Here is a 24,396-nt window from a genome sequence, read left to right on the forward strand (position 1 = left end):
CACACATTCACACAAAATGGAGTACCAAGGAAAGGTTACTGTAATCTGCTACTACTACTGCGGTTGCCAGGCAATCGGTTCCAAGTGCACTCTCAGTAAGTATCTCCACCTCATACACTATGAGTGAATCTGAGGTTCTCTTCAATCCCAAAAGCACACAAGGTCACTGTGTGGAATAGCTTGCCAGGTCATGTAGTGGAGGCAGAAACTCTGGGGGTTTTCAAGACCAGGTTTGATTTGTCTTTGATCAAATGTTTTTATTTCAAGCAATTGTGATACAGCACAAAATGTTCTTTTTTCCCCCTTATGGTATGAAAAATGTGACAGAGAGGGACAGGGTGTGATATGGAGGTGTTATAATGAAGTTATGATGATGGGTGCGAGAGGGACAGGTGTGATATGGAGGTGTGATAGAGAGGGACAGGTGTGATATGGAGGTGTGATATAGAGGGACAGGTGTGATATGGAGGTGTGATATAGAGGGACAGGTGTGATATGGAGGTGTGATATAGAGGGACAGGTGTGATATGGAGGTGTGATAATGAGGTTATGATGACGGGTGTGAGATTGGTAGGGTGTGATATGGAGGTGTGATATGGAGGTGTGATATAGAGGGACAGGTGTGATATGGAGGTAGGGACCAGGACAGGGACACTCACGTGATGAAGTTCTCCACATGCACGGCTGCCTCGGCCAGGCTCTGAGGGGGGGGCTGGGTGGCGTCGGCCTGCAGCTGTTTGATGTCGCTCTTCAGGGACTGGATCTGCGTCTGCACCGGCTCCATCTTATGCATCCCCTCAAACTGCACCAGAGAGGACAAACACACTGTCAATCACACACACTGTCAATCACACGCCCAGGACATGCCCCCGAAATACAGCATCCCCTCAAACACACTGTCAATCACACGCCCAGGACATGCCCTCAGAATACAGCATCCCCTCAAACTGCACCAGAGAGGACAAACATACTGTCAATCACACGCCCAGGACACGCCCCCGAAATACAGCAAGAAAAAGAGCTGGCCAATCAGGAGGCCGGGCTGACCGTGATGGTGATGAGGGCGGGGCCCTGGCAGGGCCGGCCCCCACTGCCCCTGCACTCCAGATCCAGGGAGAGCTGCTCAGGGCGGTTACAGTAGAGCTGGGGCAGAGCCTCCAACAGCTCGCTGTCCAGGGCCACCTGCTGGGTCTCCCGCAGTGCTGCAAGCCTGAGAAACACAAAACAGCGCATTCACAGCCCATTACTAACTCATTACTGCTGAGCTTAATTACTGCTTTTAACTTCTGCTTCCTGCTGCCCAGTTTCATTTAAATTTAAGGTACATTTAATTACTTTTAACTGGATTTAATGATGCATCTGTACGGCTTTTAAACTGCATTTAGACGGTAAGCACACAGTGAAAAGTCGTCCAAACGGAAATGGGGACTTGGTGTGGATGGCAATGTGGGTTTCAAAAGTGAGTATTTCACTGTGAGTGGACCAGGACCCTGAGTGTGAGAGGATGGTAAATACTGGGCTCTCTCACTTGGCCTGGTGCTGCAGCTTGCTCAGGTCCAGCTGTATGAGCCTGGAGGAGGAGGGCAGGTCAGACAGGCACTCGGGGGAGATGTCCGGCACAGGGGCTCTCATGGGCACCAGCCCCACGGGCGGCTGTGGGACATCCAGCTTCCTCAGGTTGGTCAGGATGCGCTCCCTCGCTGAGCAGAGGAGCGAGTACGTTAGGGAACACCCTGTTACACACACGCTAGCTAACATTTTGAAAAGATTGTGCGTGGTGAACAAAAATGGCTGCTGAGAGAACAAAAGTTGACAATAATTTGGCTGTAATAATCAATAAGCTAGCATTGATAGACCTAACTCGCATCCTTGTATCTTAAAAATCGTTAAAAAAAAAAAACTGTTGCAAGCATAGTTCCCTGCACATGTTGGCCATCTTGAATGCACGTCCTGTGTGAACCTACCAGCCTGCGGGTTGATGAAGTCGGTGAAGATGGAGTTGCTGCTGCTCTGTAGGAATAGAGGCTCCGCCCTCACTCTGGCCCACAGGTTAAGGACCTCCCCCAGCTCATGCTGCACACGCTCAATATCCATGTACTCCATCCACACTTCCTGAAACAGACAGTATGGGAAATGTAGTTTCAGCTCAATATGAAGGCCAGGTACCAAAGGCAGCTTGGGCAGAGAAGAGGTTTATGGGTATCCTACCTGCTGGTTCTGCATGATTTTGGCCAGCTTGTGTGCATCATACTGCTTTGGCAACGAGGGCAAATACACTTCCTGCTTCAGAAAGTTTTCATCTTCTAACCATACCGCAAATACACCAAAGAGCCTTCAAATCAAAAAGAAAAGCATGAATTATGGTTCATGATCAGGAGCACATTTGGAAGTGCAGAGGTTGCTACCATGAGTTTATATTTTGTATTTCAGTTAATGTTCATGTTACATTCCAGGCCATTAATTCAACCTCTTATCCAGAGCAACTTTAAACAAGAATCAAGAGTGCACTCAGACAGAGTGCTGGTACACTGCAGGCCCTACATTACTGTAAGTAGATTAATGAACCTCTGGACCTTTAAACCACTCAGCCCATTACAGGCCAAAGAGCAGAGCATATTCGCTCTTCAATACAATTTTACTTGTGTAGTGCTTTTTACAGAAGACTGTTACAAAGACGCTATACAGAGTAGCAGAAGAGCAAACATCAGACCCCAAAAAAGCAAGCACGTGGGGTAAGTAACACCTCAAACAGTGAGATAAAAAAATCTCAGGAGCAACCCGGCTATAGGGGGATGCCCATCCTCTGCCTCTGTGTTAAAGTGTTCGTACCGGACCAGCTCGATGTGCAGCTCAGGAGAGGTCATGTACTGGGTGATGGGGGTCCCTGGGATGCTGTCCCCCTCTCCCCCTTGGCGGGGGACCTTCAGGGCCTTGCTGGCTGCATGGTGGAAGTCAGAAACCTCCACCAGCCGCTGCCGGAGGTCTTTCAGCAGGGTGGTGTGTGTGGCGCTGTGGAAGTAGCGCTTCCCGATGCAGCCTCTCACCTCTAACCTGGGGTACAGTCACACACACACACACCACATTAGAGCACAGAACACAGAACTCTCACCTCTAACCTGAGCGCAAGAACATTCCCCAAACACCAGCTGAACCTCTAAAATGGCTTCCTGACTGTGTACATTGGATTTCATACACAACACGACTGACCTGCAACCAGTGGTACATCTGTCGATCTCACAGTGACACACAGTTTCTGAAATTAAAATATCAACAGAGCAGGACAACCTACAACCTACTATACCAGTATTTACACTGCTTATAAATTCAAATATCCGAGCTTCGTAAAAGTTTCTGTGTAAATGCTAAAGGAGACTCGTACCCAAACTCGGGGCCAGGCTGTCGAAGGTAGAGCTGCAGGAACTTCTGCCAGACCAGCGGGAGGAGGGGGTGGTCTGCGGGCGTGGCCAGGGCCTGCTGGGCCCAGCGATAGACCATCATCCTCTGCAGCGACGGCACCACGTGCAGCTTCAGCCGCACCTGGGCTTTCTGTCAACAAACACGGCCGTCAGCTGGACTCACTGCTACACCGTGACAGATGTGAAATGACACTCAGGGGAAAATGTTTTGAAATTTTAGTCTTCAAGGGAGAGCTACAGGATACATATTGTACTGCTAAATAAAATGTCATATTGTTTTTAATCTATAATAGTGATAGTGATGTTGTACATAGGGCCATTCTCATACATTAAATGTATTACGTATATTAAAACTGTAAGGGTGATAAATGTAATGTAAAGGACAGGACAGACTGGGTGGAGCTAGGGCTTAGAGGGTTTAGCTGGGGCCCTGTAGGCGGGGCTAGGGCTCAGTAGGCGGGGCTAGGCCCCAGTGGGCGGGGCTAGGGCTCAATAGGCAGGGCTAGGCCCCAGTGGGCGGGGCTAGGGCTCAATAGGCAGGGCTAGGCCCCAGTGGGCGGGGCTAGGGCTCAGTAGGCAGGGCTAGGGCTCAGTAGGCAGGGCTAGGGCTCAGTAGGCAGGGCTAGGGCTCAGTAGGCAGGGCTAGGGCTCAGTAGGCAGGGCTAGGCCCCTGTGGGCAGGGCTAGGGCTCAGTAGGCAGGGCTGGGCCCCAGTGGGCTGGGCTAGGGCTCAGTAGGCAAGGCTAGGCCCCTGTGGGCAGGGCTAGGGCTCAGTAGGCAGGGCTAGGCCCCTGTGGGCGGGGCTAGGGCTCAGTAGGGAGGGCTAGGCCCCTGTGCGCGGGGCTAGAGCTCAGTAGGCAGGGCTAGGCCCCTGTGGGCAGGGCTAGGGCTCAGTAGGCAGGGCTAGGCCCCTGTGGGCGGGGCTAGGGCTCAGTAGGCAGGGCTAGGCCCCTGTGGGCAGGGCTAGGGCTCAGTAGGCAGGGCTAGGCCCCTGTGGGCAGTGTTAGACGGTACCTTGAGGGCCTGGTCGGGTGGGAGACCAGGGTTGTTGAGTAACTCGTGCTCCACACAGCGGCGCAGCTGGGAATCCTCTTCAAAGATGGACTCCATGTTCAACACCAGCCAGGAGAACCACACCTGGGGAGGGACAGGGCAGGACAGGGGGTGAGAGGGGGGTACAGGTACAGAAACCATGCACTGTATGTGTGGAGCGGAACTCTCACCTCCCCAGTCAGCGCGTTACCCTCTATGAAGGAGGGCGTGATGTTCCCTGCCACAATCCAGCCAACCAGGGACGAGAGCAGGCCACGGTCTCCATGGTAACCAAGGGCATTCTTTAAAAGGGAAAGGGTCACAGTAGGAAATGTGAGTACTGGTTTTAAGCTAGGGAACACACTGGAAACTAACTGCTAACTGACTGGACAACCATCTCTATCACAAAACATTTTCTCTTTACTTTATGTCTTCAATCAATCAATCAATCAATCAATCAATTCTGTTATTATTTAGTGTTCTTCACACGAAGGAGCCCAGGGCACCAAACAGTTCAGTCCTAACAGTTTATATTTCAGTTTCATTTTAGCTTCACGGTATCCTCCCCTTCAGCACACACACACACACACACCTTGTTTTGTAGATACAGTAGTTTCTGCACACAGACACACACTTTGTGCTGCTGCTACAGTAGTTTCTGCACACATACACACACACACACACACACACACCTTGTGTGGCTGGTACAGTAGTTTCTGCAGACACACACACACACACACACAGACATACACACACATCTTGTACTGCTGGTACAGTAGTTTCTGCACACACACACACACACACACACACTGTGCTGCTGGTACAGTAGTTTCTGCACACACACACACACACACACACACACACCTTGTGCTGCTGGTACAGTAGTTTCTGCACACACACACACACACACACACACACACACATACATACCTTGTGCTGCTGGTACAGTAGTTTCTGCAGACAATCCTCTTGTTGGTGTAGGAAGGCCGCTCGGCTGAGGTGGTCCAGTAGGTGCAGCACGGTCCGGTCCCGGTGCCAGAGGTTCTGATTGGTCAGGACCTGCATCCAGAACTCCAACACAGCCACCGCCCCTACCCGACCAGCCCTGGAGCTCTCCAACACGTGGGTCTGGAGGAGGCAGGAGGGTCAAACACTCACTACCGCTGCTACCGTTTACAACCCGCACAGCTGCTGGGACTCCCACTATAAGTTAAAAGTAGTTTTATTTACAAACATATATACAGTTCCCTCCATAATGTTTGGGACAAACACCCATCATTCCCATAGAGATCCATTCAAATGCAAATAGAAAGCCTCTGATGATGTCAATAGGACACAGACCTATTACTGGCATGCAAAAGATATGCAACAAATTACTTTCATTTACATAACATTGCCATGTCCAAACATTATGGTGCTCTGAAATGGGGGGACTACGTATAAACACTGCTGTAATTTCTACGTGGTGAAACCAAAATGTATAAAAATACCCTTTATTAAAATCTGACAATGTGCACTTTAACCACATGAGATTTTTTAAATTACAAATCTGTGGACCACAGAGGCAAATAAATAAATGATGGAGGGAACTGTATTCACTGTATATCAAGTCCGGCCAGGGACCCCCCTAACTTCAAGGACTCTCAGGTTGAAAATCCAGCTTCTAAATCCAGGTAACAAACTGGGGTTCAGAGAGATGGTGTGGGGGGTTTACCTGTATGACACTGTTGATCAGCTGTGGGGGTTTACCTGTGTGACACTGTTGATCAGCTGTGGGGGTTTACCTGTGTGACACTGTTGATCAGCTGTGAGGGTTTACCTATATGACACTTGAGCAGCTGTGTGGGGTTTACCTATATGACACTTGAGCAGCTGTGTGGGGTTTACCTATATGACACTGTTGAGCAGCTGTGGGGGTTTACCTGTGTGACACTGTTGATCAGCTGTGGGGGTTTACCTATATGACACTTGAGCAGCTGTGTGGGGTTTACCTATATGACACTGTTGAGCAGCTGTGGGGGTTTTCCTGTATGACACTGTTGATCAGCTGTGGGGGTTTACCTGTATGACACTGTTGATCAGCTGTGGGGGTTTACCTATATGACACTTGAGCAGCTGTGGGGGTTTACCTGTATGACACTGTTGAGCAGCTGTGGGGGTTTACCTGTATGACACTGTTGATCAGCTGTGGGGGTTTACCTATATGACACTTGAGCAGCTGTGGGGGTTTACCTGTGTGACACTGTTGATCAGCTGTGGGGGTTTACCTGTGTGACACTGTTGATCAGCTGTGAGGGTTTACCTATATGACACTTGAGCAGCTGTGTGGGGTTTACCTATATGACACTTGAGCAGCTGTGTGGGGTTTACCTATATGACACTGTTGAGCAGCTGTGGGGGTTTACCTGTGTGACACTGTTGATCAGCTGTGGGGGTTTACCTATATGACACTTGAGCAGCTGTGTGGGGTTTACCTATATGACACTGTTGAGCAGCTGTGGGGGTTTTCCTGTATGACACTGTTGATCAGCTGTGGGGGTTTACCTGTATGACACTGTTGATCAGCTGTGGGGGTTTACCTATATGACACTTGAGCAGCTGTGGGGGTTTACCTGTATGACACTGTTGAGCAGCTGTGGGGGTTTACCTGTATGACACTGTTGATCAGCTGTGGGGGTTTACCTATATGACACTTGAGCAGCTGTGGGGGTTTACCTGTATGACACTTGAGCAGCTGTGGGGGTTTACCTGTATGACACTGTTGAGCAGCTTGATGTTCTCTCCCTGGGGGGTCCCGATGAGGTGCTGTGCCACCTTGTGGGTGACCTGCTGTGTCACACCCTGGGGGGTCCCGCTGTCCAGCTGCAGAAACAGCTGCAGGCAGCCCAGGAACCTGAGAGACAGGGACAGAACACACACACGGCTCAAAAACAGCATCTGGGATCCCTTACACACACACACACACACACACACACAGTTCAAACACACACTGCTAAAATACACACTGCTCAAGCGCACCGCTCACACACACAGCTCAAATACAGCATCTGGGATCCCTCACACACACACATACATTGCTCAAACACACACTGCTCAAAAACACCGCTCACACACATGGAATGGAATCCCTTAGACAACAAAAACGTTTCCCTTTCTAAAACATTTACACAGCACACATTCCTTCCACAAAAACATTTTCCTCCAAAATAAGAAAGAAGAATGTCCAGAAAGACGATATCACAAGGAAGGGGTTCATAATTACTGCAGTGTGCTTTTTGTGATTCATCAGTCACCTTGGATGGATCTCAGTAGAAACAAAACAGTACGAAATGGCAATCATGTAAAATTAAAACACCCATTAGATATCAATTATAAATAATAATCATAAAGTAAAATCTCTTTTTCTCATAGACCAGGTCTTGGAATATTTATAGTAATTACAAACAGTCAGGCATGAATAGATGAAGCATTGTGGAAGATGGAATAAAAAGGTCTTTGGGCCAAGCGGAGCACTAGAGAGTCTTAACTGTTCGTTGTTGAGCAGGTAGAACTGGCAGGGGTACACCAGGGGCAGGAGGTTGTCCAGCACATGAACTGCTGCTTTGAGGTACCGCGACTGGACCAGGGTCTTCAGCAGAACCACCCCTTCACTGCAGAACTTCTCCAGGCTGAGAATCAGAGCGGCCATTTTATGGAGAGTCTCCATTCAAGATTGAATTTAGTCTAGGACTAGGCCTTAATCTGTGTCTGGGAAACTGGACCATAAGGTACAATACAAAGGAAATAATATACACAAATGCACACACCCGGGTCAAATAAGTTTTGGATTAAAATATATGCTTTACTGAGCTTGTCTGGCGCAATATAATCATAGAGGGCAACAAAGCTATAAACTCCTGAGCTAGAGCATTGACCTGTGATAGGCAGCTCTGTTAAGGTGTTAGAAGCGGGCGGCATCTCAGGCAGCTCTGCACACCTGTGTCCGATGGTGGTCATGGCGATGGCCAGGAAGCAGCCGATGGGGATGCTGGCTCTGACGGCTTTGAGGACAGGGTGCATTGTGGGAGTGTCTGTGACCTCGGGCACCAGCCCGCTTGTGGAGGGGAGGGGTGACCAGGCGTCCTGGGGGCGGAGCTCGTTACCATGGAGCTTCAGCCGCAGAACAAGGTCCCAAGCCCATTGGTTAAAGGACGCCTCGGGGGTGTAGCCAAGGCGGACCACATTGGCCAGGTAAGACACCTGTACACAAAGAGGGTGGAGTCAGTCAGTGGGCCACAATGCAGGACCTCTCAGGCCAACAATGGCTTATTTAAAACACACTCACTTTTAAGGCCAGTTAATAGTTAGGCGATGTAGGATCGTTGCTGCGAGCGATAATGGAATATTGGCATCGTAGCGATATCCATCGGCCGATCATACATTGCCTAACTATAAACTGACCTTTAGAGACAGGAAGAGCCTCACATCCCTAAGGCTACAATGATTACATGCATACACGCAGATTTCATTAATCCCTACAGAGACCACTATTCATTAATTTATTGTATTACATTTGCTACAAGTTTTTTTGCCTTCAGCATACCAAGAAATACATATTTATTTCCCACAGTATGATTAGAGAAGGTCCAGACTCAGAGCCCCCGTACTCACCTGTTTGATGCTCTCTGATATGATGCCCCCGTAGGGTTTGTCTGTGAGGTACTTCTGATAGGCCTCCACCACCAGCAGGGCTACCTCAGTGTGCAGGGAGGGGTCCAGTGCTAATCCGCCATTCTGTAGAGCAGAGCACAACATGAGCACAGGCACAACGTGTCTAATCAACCAAATACAGACTCACCTCAACAGGATACTTCTGAGGATAGCCCGCTCACATGCGCCAATGCAACATAAAACTTTAATGTGAATACTATTGCGTGATAAAGAAATGGCAAATGTATACAGTGTGATTGTTAGAAACCTTAATCCAATATATTAAACACAATGTTGGATTTATGTGGACTAAATAATCATAAAAATGGCTCTACAGCATATGTCAAAACAGATGACAGTGAACCATCACAGCTGGCTTGACTGACTGATTGGTTTGATTGGTTGAGTTACTGATTGACAGATTGATGGATGGACAGACAGACAGCTCCAGTCTCTCACTGTGTGGAAGCCCCAGTTGAGCCCCTCCAGCACGATGCAGGCCAGTTTGTTTTCCACTGCGGGGAGCCCATAATCCAGCAGCCAATCACGGATCACCCCCACCTCACCGGGGGCGGGACTCCACAGGTAGAGTGGCAGCTCTTTGAACAGGTACAGAGACACCTGGAACACAGGAAGAGCAACTCTTTGAACAGGTACAGATACCTGGAACAGTGGGGTTAGGTAATTTGGGGGTTAGGTCATTTGGGTTTTCACTGACCAGTAATACAATATAGAACAGTCAATATTACATCACCGGCCAGTGAAAAGCAGTGCATACTTAACGTTTAGTGAGTGTTTGAGATGGACGCACCATGCCCACTTTATCGATGGTCTCCCGCAGTCTCTCCAGCAGTACGGATATGATGTGGGGGTGGGCGGTTGCTATGGCAGCCAGCAGCTCCCTCCCCACCTTAGAGAAGGTCTCTCTCGTTGCCACACTAACATAGGACACCTAGAGATGGAGAGACAGAGCCTCAGTTTCTCTAGGATGGCACAGCAAAAAGTCGGTCTTAATTAGTGTTTCAGTCTTGTAATAAGACTTAAGATCTTTTCTTTTTCTTAAGAACTTTTGCTTAAAATCAGCTTCATTTAAGTTAATGTTTGATAAACAAGTGACATTTATTTTCTTATTCCACTGACAGATTTAGTAAATAAGATTCTCAATATAAAACTAAATTTTTATTTGTGGTTTGTGCAGTGTGGACCATCGACTTGTTTGTTTCAAGATGTTTCAGGTGTGTTTTCTTTGCGATTTAACCCAGAACTGCAAATGAAAGACCAGATGGCAGAAGACAAGTCCCCAGGGTAACAGTGTAAACAGGTCTGGGCAGCTCTGACAGGACTGTAATGTCTCGTGTGCAGCAGTAAGACCTAATAACAGGATACAGCTAACCCTGAAAAACAGGAGATTCGCTCTGTCTACAGCTAACATAAGAAATCTAAGCCCTGGAGCATACAGGCTGCAGTTTGATGGACAAAGCAACTCTGGCATTAAAATGGAAATGATGGAAATGCCTGTGAAATATCTTCCTTCAATATTTCCCCTTGCTTAGTGTATAAAGCGTAGCATATGTAAATTTGAGCATTTGAATAAAACATTCAAACACTGCAGACCTGAGTAAAATATGTAATTGTTTTCAAAAACTTTTTTATGCATAACTTTTTTATGTCTGGTGTATCGGAACCTATATAATACTCAACACTCATACAAACCCCGCCAACTGGTCCTCTTGGTTGGATTAATTGCACCAGGCAATCAATTGAGCACACCAAAGTATTTGACTCTAAAACAACTACATATTTGACCTAGGTTTTGCATCACTCGTAACTCGTTTGGTGTGTGTAAATTTGAGCATTTAAATCTCATTTTTACCTCATTTGGTGTGTTTATCTGAGCCTCTGAACACTGTACCTGGTATATCTGCAGCACGATGGTCCTGACGAACTCTGGGTCAGCGTCGGTGCGTTTGGGCTGGGCCATGTGGGCGAAGGCGGTCAGCAGACAGATCCCGTCGGAGCTGTTTATCTCAGACAGCCAGCGCTCAAAACTCTCCTGCTGCGCCGGCTCTGATTGGACACATACAGTTACACCACGGTCACATGACTGCTGAACGGGCCCAATGTGGGTTAGTTTGCCATAACGGAGTTAATAACACTACTGTAGTTCTACAAACAGTGCGTGTGCCCCGGTTATAATACATCACTAAAGTTGATAGCAGCTGATTAACTTGAGCAGGACAGAGTAAAAGATACTGCTCTATATGGTGATGAAAGGTTGACATAATAGCATGTATGTGTACTCCCATCGATAAAAAGTAAACCTACTATACTGAAGCATTTGCAGTGCGTAAAATAACTTGGTGATTAAGATGTGTCTACTTATTTAAGCTTCCTTCCTTTATGTAGTACAATGTTCTAACTGGCTTCACTCTGTGAGTGACTGAGTAGGAGAGTAGGTGAAAGACATGATCATTTCTGGGCTGATTCCAGTTTCTACAGGTTTTTTCAGGCAGGTCATTTAAGTGCCTGACTGAGCTTTGTGTCAAAGACCTCAACTAGCTTTGAGAGTGGAAAAAACCCTTTAAAAAACCCCCATTAAAAACAGGGGCCCTCCAAGGCCTGAATTTGACACCCCGGCTGTAGTCACAGCCAAAAATGTGTTATTACACAACCTTTTCTCAGAATTTGTGGAAGATCAGACCCTTCCAAAAACCAGGCCAAAATGAGTGGGTGGTCTGTTTGTCAATCTCCTATATGGGCATGTCAGACAAATAAACCTTAGTAAGAAGCATATCCCCTTTCAGATGACTGTACAAACTGAACATAGCCCTGCCAATCGGAACCTGCTAGAAGTTGGATGTGTGGGTTATTTAAATAAGCGCTCTTGGGGTCCTTTACACCCTGTTATTACCGCCCAGAGACTGCTGGAGTGTCCTGGACTGACAGGTGTGCAGGGCACCAGTGGGCCAAACGCTACTGAGTCAACCCTGCTAACGTGCTAACGAGTAAACACTGCTAACAAGTCACTGCTAACGTGCTAAAGAGTCAACAAAGCTTATCCTCTTTCAAATGACTGCAGAAACGAAACATAGCCCTGCCAATAGGAACCTTACACCCCGTTATTACCCCCGTGGAGACCCCTGGACTGGCGGGTGTGTTCTGAGGAGGCAGGCCGGCAGTGAGCCAGACTCACCCCTCAGTCTCTGGATGCAGGTGTCAGTACTCAGGCTGGAGCACAGCTGGTCCAGGCCCTCGGTTTCAGCGCACTGCATTATGTAGAAGATCTTCCACAGCATGGCACTGGAGAGGGTACCGTACGGCATCTCCGACATGAAGAGCCAGATCCCCAGCCTGCCGAGTCAAAGCAACACCGGGAGTCAGCCCTGCTAACACTCTAATGAGTCAACATTGCTAGTGTACTGCTAATTTGCTAATGGGTCAACACTGCTAATGTGGTAACACTACACCCCTAAGAGACTCCAGTGGGCTTATGGTTAAGGACCTTTCTTTGAGTCCTTGAGTCCTTGAGTCATAGGTCAATGTGGGTTCATATGCTGGGTGTTCTAAACCCATGAGAAATGAAGAATCTCCTCATACCTGTTGGTTCATAACCAACATTTTTCCTTCCCTTTACTTCATACTGATAGGTTTGAACTATTAAGTTTAGGTTTATCACACTGTTTTACTCTGATTCAGTTGTTTTTGGTTTACCTTCATTTTGACACATCTACACAGACACACACAGACATCTGTTACAACTCTGAGCTGGCTACTTAAACCCTCACTTGTGGTTTCAGATTCTGAAGGCTTGTTGGACACATGCCTTTGCGCATTGTAGTAAAGCTTTTCAATTGAAAAGTGGTCGTCAATGTGTTGCTTCACTGGTTCCAACTAGATTCCATAACAGGAACTTATTCCCAACATTATCCAGCACCCAGCTCATATCCCCCCGCCTCCACCTCACCTCTTGGCCCCCAGCACATGTAGCACCGCCCTGAGGAACAGTTGGTCAAACTCCACCTGCAGCTTCTCCATGGAGAAGGACTGCTCCTTCACTGTGGCCCGGGAAACCCCAGTCAGGCTGACGTACTGGGCCCAGTGGTCACTCACATAGCACAAGGTCATCCTGTCAGAGTAGAGGTGGGCTAGCATTAGCCTTAGCTAGCCTGTTATAGATCTCTCACTCAAAAGCACATTGTGCAACTTGATGATCAATGATAGCTTAGGAAGAGTATTTGGATGGATGAACATCCGCAAGTCAGTTGGAAGGTCTTCTGACTTGATTTTGTTGTGTTGATTGGAATTTTAACCATTTGTAACCATTGTTATCCATTTCAAGCTCTATATTTATACATTTTTCCATCCCCCTTTCCCCAAAACATAGCAGTGATTGCGTTTTAATGCTTTCAGTCCCAAGAGTGCCATATGGCACAGAAGTGTAACTACCATAAAATCCCAATCGTGCCATATGGCATTCTCAACCTTATACGTTTTCAACCAATAAAAATGACAGCGATACTATTGTTATGAGCCCCTATTAAAAGCTCATTAACTGTTCTGAACTTTCTCAATTTTCTCAACCAAAGCCAAAACCCCTTGGGATATTGTTGGAGTCACTTAATATTGGGCTTGGGACTTAAAGGGTTAAGACAAAACAGCACCTCTCCTGCCTGGAATTACAAGACAAACAAACCTTATCATGTGACCGATTCGCTTCACAAACTGCCTGTAGCGGGCTCTGTTGTACGTCTGCAGGCCCACAGCTAACAGCTCCACCAGTGAAGAGGCGAAAGCAAAAATCTTCATCATCTTCTGGCTGGTGGTGGCCTGGGGCTGGTAGATACCTGCCCAACAGGGAGAAGGGAAATAGTCACCTTTTGTTCCTTTGGTGCCGCCATTTTGATTCTTCCACTCAGACACAATCTTTCAGAATGCTAGACATTCTTGCTGCTCTGCACCAGTTTAAAAAGCAACATCTTTCATTCTGTTAGGACAAAGGTTTCAGCTGAGTAGGCTACATATTGCACAATCAGAGTTACGGAGTTGACTTCCTCAACCAGAAACTGTTTACTACATTGAAGACAAAATACTCTTGGTTTCTGCTTGGTGTATCTACATAACATAATGACAAGAACAGGCCCTTCAGCCCAGCAGTGCTCGCCTTATCCTCCCAAAGTGTACCTAATGCTAGCGCTGATCTAAACCATCAAGGTCAGTATTTAAGTTGTTGAACAAAAAAAGGTTCTAATGGTATAACATTAGGGTTGATGATCTAGGGACAGAGTGTTTGATGTAAAGTAGAAAGAGGCAGACATTCTGAAAGCGGTCCCAGGTATTTTTGATGATACCTTTGGAGGTCATCCCAAGAAGATGTTTGAAGAGCTCGTCGAACGGGAACTGGGAGAAGAGAATGATGAGGTCGTCCTCTGATAGAAGCAGCCAGCTGGTCTCTGGGTCCTCATCCTGGTGGGGAGAGATACAGGCTAACTGAGATCCAACAAGAAGAGGCAGTCAATATTTCAAGGGTTTTCTATAATTCTGAAAAAGCAATGCTAATAAAGTTCATGATTCATTTAAAATAATATGCAGTCATTTCAAATAATATGCAGTTAACTGTTTATACCATAAACAAACATTAAATTCACAAGATAACAGCATATGATGTATCAAATGAAAGGTAATTCCCCATAAACTAGAAGTAGACATTCCAATGAAGTCATAATTGTAACAAAGTTGGTTAAATAATCTTATAGGAGTCCTTCAGTTTTTGGACATTATACCAGTTTATTATAAGCACATTTCTTTGAAGGTTAATGTCTCTTCTTTAAAATGCTTGTGAGTAAACAGGTTTGGGAAGGTTCTGGCTGGCAGTAAACTGGTTTTGGAAGGCAATAAACTGGTTTTGGGAGGTTTGAAAAAGGCAGTAAACTGGTTCTGGAAGGCACTGAACTGGTTCTGGAAAGTTCTGGAAAGCAGTAAACAGTTCCTGGGATGCAGAACTCCCCCAGATTCTCACCTCCTCCCCGCCTTCGTCAACCAGAGTCCAGTTCCCCGAGCCGGGACCGGACTGGCCAGTGGAGCTACTCTTGGGCTCACATGGCTTCATGTGGCACAGGAAGTCCGCCCGGTTCCTGGGGTCCAAAACACCATGAATGAGTCCCACACACACAAGCACAAACGTACATACACACATACACTGACACACACACAGGACACCTCGTCCTGCAGAACCTTCTGTGATGTTCCTCACCTGACAGGAGACATCAGGATGGCCAGAGCTTGCATGAAGTGGAACACACCAGAGGGGTTATCCAGGACTTTGATCTACAAAACAACATCCACACTTCCATTCAACATTATCGTAATATTTTCTAATACACAATCCATACATTTTTGCAAGCCTTCCTCGATTGTAGGATTACTGGTGGCCCATGTTCTACTGGTATATACTGCTGCATCTTTGGAAGCAGTAAGGGTGTTAGCAGTAACAGTGTTAGCAGTTAGGTTGCTCACAGTAACAGTTTTAGCTGTAAGGGCATTAGCAGTAAGGGCGTTAGCCATAAGAGTGTTAGCAGTAAGGGCGTTAGCCATAACAGTGTTAGCAGTAAGGGTGTTAGCCATAACAGTGTTACCAGTAAGGGCATCAGCAGTAAGGGCATTAGCAGTAACAGTGTTAGCAGTGAGGGAATTAGCCATAACAGTGTTAGCAGTAAAGGTGTTAGCCATAAGTGTTAGCAGTAAGGGGCGTTAGCCATAACAGTGTTAGCAGTAAAGGCGTTAGCCATAAGTGTTGGCAGTAAGGGCGTTAGACATAAGTGTTAGCAATAAGGGCGTTAGTCATAACAGTGTTAGCAGTAAGGGTGTTAGCAGTAACACTGTTAGCAGTAAGGGCATTAGCCATAACAGCATTAGCAGTAAGAGTTTTAGCAATAAGAGCGTTAGCAGTAAGAACGTTAGCAGTAATTGCTATTTGTAAGGTCATCATGCCACACCTGCAGGAAGGGAGCAGCCCATTTCCCCACGCCTGCAGGGCAGTGCAGGAGGTGGCTGAGGAGGTACAGGTGGTCTCCAGATGAGCCCACCCTGTGCAGGACAGACACCTAAAACACACACAGTCACTGTCAACACAACGTCACAGTCAATACAGAGTCAACACGCCCATACAGGTACAAACACAGCTATACAGGGTCAAACATATACAAGCAGGGATGTCATTGTATATAGTCCTGCATGTGCTTACTGACAATAAGACATTGAGAGCAAAGCAAGTAAAATAAAATTCAACAAAAGAATGGCAGACAAATGTGTCTGAATTGGGCTTTAGGATTCTTCATTCAAAATGGTGGCTGATGTTTGTGTGTGCGGCCTCTGTGTGTGGCCAAGCGGTCATACCTTTCAGCGCTACAGGAACTACAGTGAGATCATACCACATGCTGCCATTAACAAGTTTAATGTCATTAAGTATTTAGCCAGCAGCTACAGCACCACCATGCACCCTGCTCCTGCTGAATGTCTGAAGCTAAGCAGGTGTGTGTTCGGTTAGTAGTTGGGAGACCTCCTTGGAAAATAAAGTTGCTGGAAGTGGTGTTGATGGGCCAGCAGGAGGCAATCCCAACCTGGCTCTTTCAATCTACCACCTAATCATCGCCTGATTCAATTGGCTTAAAAATGATACCTCAGCTGATGTAGGATGACCATTCTGCCGCAAAATGGCTGCCATTGCCCAGGTGTATATGAATGCAACAATCTACCTATTAAATAAGAGACATTTAAGGCTTCATAACAAGAATTAGTACACTGCACTGAACAACCATGGAACGTCCGTGTAATTTAGCATTTGCCAAATTAGATCAACATAAAATGTACATTATCTGTAATATCTACTGGTCCCAAGTAATAGTGTTGCCTCAGCTGTCTGGTCTAATCTTCCAGCTCATGAACTGTGCTCGGTATACTTGGTATACTTTATTCTTAGTGATATGCAACAGTCTGCAGTTTTACAATTCCGCTGTCAAGGATATTCTATTGTTTATAATCCAATGATAATCAGAAATTGCACATTGTATGATAAATAATTTCCTATGTAAATTTTCTGTTTCAAATAAAAGTCACGCCATGTAATTAAAAAAACATTACAAGCAATACATTTTTCTAAAGTTGCAGTATATTTCAGTTTACTTCTTATAATTGTTACTGGAAAACCAAGTACCGTTATACCATAGAAATGATATGATACATGATATGATACGTTGGCCATATGGCCCAGCCTTCGCTGCCGGTTTGTGGGGAGCATTACCAGCCTCTGCAGCCACAGGTGCACGTCGCTCTGGAACTGAGCGTCATCCAGGACTCTGCGTGTGAAGCTGAACAGCACACTGATGCTCTCCTTCAGCGGCTGCAGGGATGAGGGCTGGGGCTTTGGCTCGGATGGGTCTGCAGAAACACACACACAGAGCCACACCGCAGGGAGAGAGGGTCAGAGAACTCGCACGCACTGCTTCAGTCAAAACACTCGCATACAAACAGCTGCAAGGTAGATAAGCAGAGTACTCAGATCTGCTGAGTAAATGAACAAAAATCCAGCAAACGGACGTAGTGTAACGGTTTAGGTAGAGTATAACAAGAGTAAAAGTGAAAGTTACAGCGTTTGCCCTGTCTCACCTAAATTGAAGGCCTGTATGCCTGCACTTGTTAGAGTGTCATTTGAGTAAAAGTGAAAACGTTGGCAGTGTCTCATCCATGTTAGACTCCTGTACACTGGTGCTCCTGGTTTAGAGTAAGCAGTGAAACAGTCACTGTGTTAGCGCTGTCTCACCCATGTTAAGACTCCTGTACACCGGTGCTCCTGGTTTAGAGTGTAATTTGAGTTAAACGGTCACCGTGTTAGCGCTGTCTCACCCATGTTGTGGCTGTTTGTTTGGCTAGGTAAGCAGTGTTTGGCTAGGTAAGCGGTTTGTTCATACATGTGCGTGTTGCGGCATTACAATAAAAAATAAAAATAAAAAAATAAATAAAAAAACATCCGATGATCAAATAGGCCATGGTCCTTATCTTTGTTGTGCAGGTAGCAGTTGAAATTGTACGTCCCTCTAGGGTCTTTCAGCGCACTTATCCCTGGTTATGGGTATGCACTTTGCACTTTCTTGTACATCGCTCTGGATAAGATCGTCTGCTAAATGCCATTAATGTTTGCCTCCTGTACGCTGGTGCTCCTGGTTTAGAGTAAGCAGTTAAACAGTCACTGTTTTAGCCCTGTCTCACCCATGTTTGACTCCTGAACACCGGCGCTCCTGGTTTAGAGTAAGCAGTGAAACAGTCAATGTGTTAGCCCTGTCTCACCCATGTTAGACTCCTGTACGCTGGTGCTCCTGGTTTAGAGTAAGCAGTTAAACAGTCACTGTTTTAGCCCTGTCTCACCCATGTTTGACTCCTGAACACCGACGCTCCTGGTTTAGAGTAAGCAGTGAAACAGTCAATGTGTTAGCACTGTCTCACCCATGTTTGACTCCTGAACACCGGCGCTCCTGGTTTAGAGTAAGCAGTGAAACAGTCAATGTGTTAGCCCTGTCTCACCCATGTTAGACTCCTGTACACTGGTGCTCCTGGTTTAGAGTAAGCAGTTAAACAGTCACTGTGTTAGCGCTGTCTCACCCATGTTAAAGTCCTGTACATTGCTGCTCCTGGTTTAGAGTAAGCAGTTAAACAGTCACTGTGTTAGCCCTGTCTCACCCATGTTAGACTCCTGTACACTGGTGCTCCTGGTTTAGAGTGTAAGCAGTTAAACGGCCACAGTTTTAGCCCTGTCTCACCCATGTTTGACTCCTGTACACTGGCGCTCCTGGTTTAGAGTGTAATTTGAGTTAAACGGTCACTGTGTTTGTCCTGTCTCACCCATGTTTGACTCCTGTACACTGGCACTCCTGGTTTAGAGTGTAATTTGAGTTAAACGGTCACTGTGTTTGTCCTGTCTCACCCATGTTTGACTCCTGTACACCGGCGCTCCTGGTTGCCGGGTTGGCGCTCAGTAGACGGTACAGGTAGGACTCCACCTGCAGGCGGGACAGCATGGTAGTGTAGGCGTGTAGCGCCAGCGTCTGGTGAAGCAGCTCTGCTCTGGTCTCGAACAGGAGCTTCAACTCCCCCACCACACCCTCCTTTAGCGCCACCTGCTGGAAGCGGTGGTAACCACACACCTTGGCCTGGTCCGCACACAAGCCCTGCATGGGACAGAGTTCATGAAAATGAGACTATGCACTTAATTCCAAGATAGCAAAAGGCTAGATGTTGTACTAATTGGAAATTAATTAAGGACTTAATGAGATGGCCACATTTTAAACAGAGCATTGAGACATCACTGTTGAACTGTTAACAAAGTACACTGAATTACATTCATATCCAACTACATAAATCTATGATGCATAAAGTATACGTGATAGGCATCCCACTGAATAAAAGATGAATGACGTTGTGTAGATAACAGCAGCAAAGAAAGCCAATTGGGTCACTACCCACCTTAAATAGTCAATGTAAGTATGAATCATACACTTGCATACTACTGTACACAACTTGTATACTCTGTACTGGGCCAGTAAGCTGTTTCAGAGACGGTTTATATGTTCAGAAGAATGTGACCCTTAGGTGACCCTTTGTGGGTTCACTTCCTTCCAGGGCTCATCGTCCAATGAGAAGCCTCCTCACCTGCAGGGTGAGCTGCTCGTCGCGGAAGCTCCAGAGGCGGTTCTGGGCGCTCCTGCAGTCGGAGTTGGCGGCCTGCAGCTCGGTGTGGGCCTGGGTCAGCTGCTTGCGGCAGCGCCAGTAATTCAGCAGGAGCTCGTGCAGCTCGTGGCCGTCCTGGTACGCCGCTCCCTCAAACTCTCCGGCGTGGAGCTCCACGTTCTCCAGCCAGGACCCCGGCTCCCACAGCCGCAGCTGCTCCCGCGTGAAGGCCTGCACGGCCGGGCTGGGCTGGGCCTGGGGCAGCTCCGGGTACAGCCTCCCCAGCGGCTGCTCTGGGGGGGCCAGGGCCACGGGCACCAGGCTGGGCGGAGAGGACTCCTGCTCAGCCAGGCACAGCACCGCCGGGGCTCTCGTCTCTGGATCTTTTAGAGCCGCACCCATCCTGGGGACCAGGGAGGGGTCCACCAGCTCACAGCCAGAGGGGCACTCATCCTCCTCCACCACAAGGAGCTGGGGCTCCGAGGAGGGGGCCGGGAGGGAGGGGTACAGACGAGGAGTAACGCTGGATTCTGGGGCCATCTTCTCAGATGAGCCAAATTTGTAGTCCAAGGCCTTCTCAGACAGGTCAAACTTGTAGTCCAAGGCCTTCTCAGACAGGTCAAACTTGTAGTCCAAGGCCTTCTCCTCATAGAGCTCCGGCTGCAATGGCTTAGGTGGCTCCTCGTTGATGACATCATCTTCAGTGTTTTCAGGCCTGGCCTCAACACTGTCCGTGGGCTGGAGTGAGCCCCCTTTTCCAGGGAGAGTCCCTGTGATCTCCTCGCTCGCCCCCCCGCTATCCTCTCTCTCCGCTCCAGCCGGGTTTGATAACTGCAGTGCACTGTGGGATAGGCCCTTCGGCTCCACAGCGGGGGGGTCATTGATCGTGAGGCTCAGGGGGATGTCGGTGAAGTTATCGCTGGGCTGGGGGGCTCTTATCCGTTTGAGTCGCAGGGGGGCCACAGGAAGAGGCGCTAGCTGCCCTGCTCTCCTACCACCATCAACCTCTTTCTGCTTTCTCTCCTTGGAATTAAAAATAAAAACAGCAAAAGTATTGCAAACTGACTTTATACGAGATGCATGCTTTCATCAACAAAAAAGCTGAAAGTATCATAATTTAAAAGTTTAAATTATTAGACATCACAGGTGTTAAGTAAGCTACCTCGAATGAGGCCAAACCTGCAGAACTGACTTTTGGCCTACTTTTTAACCTCAATTGACACAGTGACAAGGGAAACATTTCAATATTTCAGTAAAGTGCCTTTACAAGCACATATTTCTCAACTAACAGATTGTGAATGACAAATAAGCATTTCAGAATCTGAAGTTAGGTCTTACTGACAATAAAGTAATTGGTAGAGTATCACATAAAATATTAAAATCTCAAATGGGTTATCTTGAAATAAATCATGAGAACATTTATTTAGCTGTAAATGAGTAAACTAAAAGCCCATACACTGGGGTCAGCACATACTTGAACCGTGTATTGCAAATAATTATTTATGTTGGTAGGAATACAGACAACATGCATATAATATTATTAATTCCCTCAGCCCAGCACTTAGCAACGACACTATATGGTTTATGGTTTCTTTTATTTTATTTTTTTTACAAGCCGTAGTTACCAGTTCAAACCAGAACTGCATTTGCAAACAGCGTGGCCGTTACCTGGGACTTCTGCCTGTGTTTTGACTTGGTTTTCTTGGGTCTCACCGCTTCCGCCATCTTTGCGTATGTATTCTCATGACAACTGCCAGTCCAGCGTCTCAGGTACTTTTCTGACGTCAGAATGCTTTTTCCTCTTCAGCTATTCATAGTCTGTAGGGACAGAAGTTTGATGTAGATTATTCAAAGAAATGTATCGAGGTATTTTACTATTAATATTCATGCAGTACCTTAGACATTCCTGCCGAAAGAAGTTAGACATGTTACACCAGCTCAAGCTATTACATTACATTACATTACATTAATGGCATTTGGCAGACGCCCTTATCCAGAGCTATGTTTTGAAACAGCTGGTAGCTGGTCATCGCTGGATTTTACACCAGGGTTAGGCTTCGGCCACTCCGTACCAGGCGAATGTCTCTGACAATGGAATCGCTTTTTTTTCTAAAGTTACCTTGTGTAAAACACTGGAGCAGCGACTCACTTAACACGAAATATCATACTGAAATACGTATATTTACATGCAAACTTTCACTTCATCGCTGTACAGCTTGGTTTCACGTTACAGCCACGGATTGCATTGGTGCAAGTGACTTGCTAGGAGTATTACCGTTACATAATATTTCAGCCAAAGAAACGGAGGCTCATTAATATCATTTAATTAGCTAGCTAGCTACTTATCCAGGTAGCTAACTCAGTAAGAACAACAAAAGACAAATACGTTAACGTTATTAATTAAGACAGTCAGCTACGATGACAAGTTTAACAACTGTGCAATATTTTACAATAAAGGAAAACATTAGTTATTTTAGCTAGCTAGATGGGATATGCTGCCATCGCATTATCAGCAGACAACAAAAGACAACATAAGCTCATCATATATAAACATAAACTGGATAGGGTTAGTTAACGTTATTCAATAACCTTTCAAGTCTATAGCTTCTACCTAAAGTAGTAACGAGCTTGTTTAGTTGTCAGGGTTAAGCAACTAGCTAGCTGTTTATTTACCTAATCTAATGTCAGCTATGTTATGTTAGCTAGCCAAGTTCCCGTTTAAATAACCAGCGTTGGTTTGCGAGCAAACGTTAAAGACAAAGCATTGTTAGCTATGTCAGTCATGTAACATTCACTTATTAACCATAACATGTTATCCACAGTTAAAATACGATAAGCGCCATACCAAATACAGTTCAAGCAAATGTGGCTAGCGCATACACGTCTCCTTTGGGTTGACACTTGCCATTCTGTTTGTTTTGTTTTGTTCCAGGAACTCGATCGCAATTAAAGTCACATGACGAGTTCTCCTCCCTTTCTCTTTCAACGGGTCACGAGAAGGATCATACAGGAGAAAGCGAAGTCTTTTTTTTGGCGTCAAACGAGAGTTCGCCGTTTAGGTTGGACAATGAAATAGCTTGCCTCAGTTGAAGTGTAATGTTACTTAGACCTGTGCATTGCATAGTGTGGCAGTGAAGTACTACACAAGATATTAGACTGAAGAAGCATGAGAAAGTTAGTAGCTTCAATTCCAAAAAAATACCACATATTGGTACTTACCTGCTGAAGATCATTTACAGTTTTTATGTCATTCCTAGCCATGATTTTACCAACCAAAAGTCCAAATTTATAAAGAACAAATATGGGTATTAATATTACTTCAGCAGATGGTGTGAAGTTAGCATTTATTTTAATTGAATCTAAATATTTCTCAATGTAGTTGGTGAAGACATGTTTGTGTCCATAAATAAACCTGGCCGAGAAAACAGGTTACATGGTTATTTCATGAACCTTCAAAAGACCATAAAACAAATGCTTGTATTTAGATTAAAAACTAACTTTGATGAATAATTTGTCTGCATTCTGTGTTCCATGTCTCATGTGATCGTGCCTCAATTAGTTATTCACAAAAAGTTCCCTAAATCCATAGAATCTGTGTATTTCACCTCTTAACCAAAGACCCAACCTTTTTCCTTCTGCAGCACACTTTACAAATGTACAGATAGTCACAGCACTCTCAAAAGCGAGCAATGTACTGATGTTGATGTGAGATGTCAACACTGGGGCCTAAATGCTCCTTCAGGGTGTTAATTCAGTGATATGCATTTTAATGACATTTATTTTGTTCTTTGGTTGCTGACGTAGGCAATTCTACCCTGCATATAGTTCACTTTCTTTAGCCTCTTCAGGAGTTTAGTCTATGTAACCTGCTAACAGCATAGCAATCCAGGTTTGTGCCTGGCACACAAAGCTTAGCCAAACCAGCTTAGTTCAGTATACTATGTCCCCCATCTCCACATCTACTGCTATATAGAAACAGCTAGCACAACAAAGTATTTGTGTCATAGGATTGTGAAGGGATTTAAAAAAAAAATTCATGTTATGAAAGAAGGGCTCCAGTTTAAGTTACTTATTAAAATAAAGATGATGAAAATTGAGTTAAATGACTGGTTTCCCATTAATTTCAGATTTTCAACATACTGTAAGAGGTGGTCTTATGGTTTTATTATTGCACATATTGTTAAGAAATCATTGAAATAAATTGAGGATCAAACTGACTGGGGGTAATCTCTTACACTGATTTAACGAACCATTTGGCAGCATAACAGATCTCTCATGTAATCTACTGTATATTTGAATGTCAATCAGAGCATGAAATAATGAAAAATGCATGTTCCATTCAAAATATACATTGTCAGTGCTGGTTGGAATAATATTTGAGAATGATAGTTTTTATAAAAGGGCAAAAATACAAGAAAGCATGTCTAGATATTGGGGGGCTTTAATCAAATAGAGATTGCGCTTGCATTTCAGTATTTCTCAATATTTTAGTCATCCTTTTTCTCTGTAAGCAATTTATTCACATTACATTAGTGTTCAGTAAG

At 45.9% G+C, this 24,396-nt stretch overlaps 1 protein-coding gene across 4 annotated transcripts in view; it reads right to left on the reverse strand.

Moving 5' to 3' along the window:
• epg5 (ectopic P-granules autophagy protein 5 homolog (C. elegans)) overlaps positions 1-22,788 on the reverse strand; it is a 33,871-nt gene extending 11,083 nt beyond the window's left edge. For 2 of the 4 annotated variants that reach the window (XR_009710008.1, XM_061260263.1), the window contains exons 1-29: positions 22,698-22,788; positions 21,521-21,670; positions 19,835-20,875; positions 19,110-19,353; positions 17,433-17,569; positions 16,129-16,236; positions 15,387-15,460; positions 15,153-15,267; positions 14,485-14,599; positions 13,830-13,980; positions 13,101-13,262; positions 12,330-12,487; positions 11,049-11,203; positions 9,948-10,088; positions 9,596-9,757; positions 9,098-9,220; positions 8,424-8,686; positions 7,975-8,115; positions 7,196-7,340; positions 5,378-5,575; positions 4,639-4,749; positions 4,430-4,552; positions 3,380-3,546; positions 2,830-3,051; positions 2,209-2,332; positions 1,965-2,112; positions 1,529-1,700; positions 1,048-1,210; positions 660-802 (exon numbers count right to left, since the gene is read on the reverse strand). Coding sequence is in view for 3 of the 4 variants with exons in the window: in XM_061260263.1 (XP_061116247.1) it covers positions 660-802; positions 1,048-1,210; positions 1,529-1,700; positions 1,965-2,112; positions 2,209-2,332; positions 2,830-3,051; positions 3,380-3,546; positions 4,430-4,552; positions 4,639-4,749; positions 5,378-5,575; positions 7,196-7,340; positions 7,975-8,115; positions 8,424-8,686; positions 9,098-9,220; positions 9,596-9,757; positions 9,948-10,088; positions 11,049-11,203; positions 12,330-12,487; positions 13,101-13,262; positions 13,830-13,980; positions 14,485-14,599; positions 15,153-15,267; positions 15,387-15,460; positions 16,129-16,236; positions 17,433-17,569; positions 19,110-19,353; positions 19,835-20,875; positions 21,521-21,577 (5,063 nt within the window). In the remaining variant the exon portion in view is untranslated. Of the gene's footprint in view, positions 1-659; positions 803-1,047; positions 1,211-1,528; positions 1,701-1,964; positions 2,113-2,208; positions 2,333-2,829; positions 3,052-3,379; positions 3,547-4,429; positions 4,553-4,638; positions 4,750-5,377; positions 5,576-7,195; positions 7,341-7,974; positions 8,116-8,423; positions 8,687-9,097; positions 9,221-9,595; positions 9,758-9,947; positions 10,089-11,048; positions 11,204-12,329; positions 12,488-13,100; positions 13,263-13,829; positions 13,981-14,484; positions 14,600-15,152; positions 15,268-15,386; positions 15,461-16,128; positions 16,237-17,432; positions 17,570-18,397; positions 18,408-19,109; positions 19,354-19,834; positions 20,876-21,520; positions 21,671-22,038; positions 22,072-22,697 lie in introns of those variants that run through there. The other 2 variants (XM_061260264.1, XM_061260265.1) reach the window with 2 other exon arrangements.
• Positions 22,789-24,396: the final 1,608 nt, after the last annotated feature.

The sequence above is a fragment of the Conger conger genome, chromosome 11, assembly GCF_963514075.1.
Source record: "Conger conger chromosome 11, fConCon1.1, whole genome shotgun sequence".
In the NCBI taxonomy this organism is placed as follows: domain Eukaryota; kingdom Metazoa; phylum Chordata; class Actinopteri; order Anguilliformes; family Congridae; genus Conger; species Conger conger.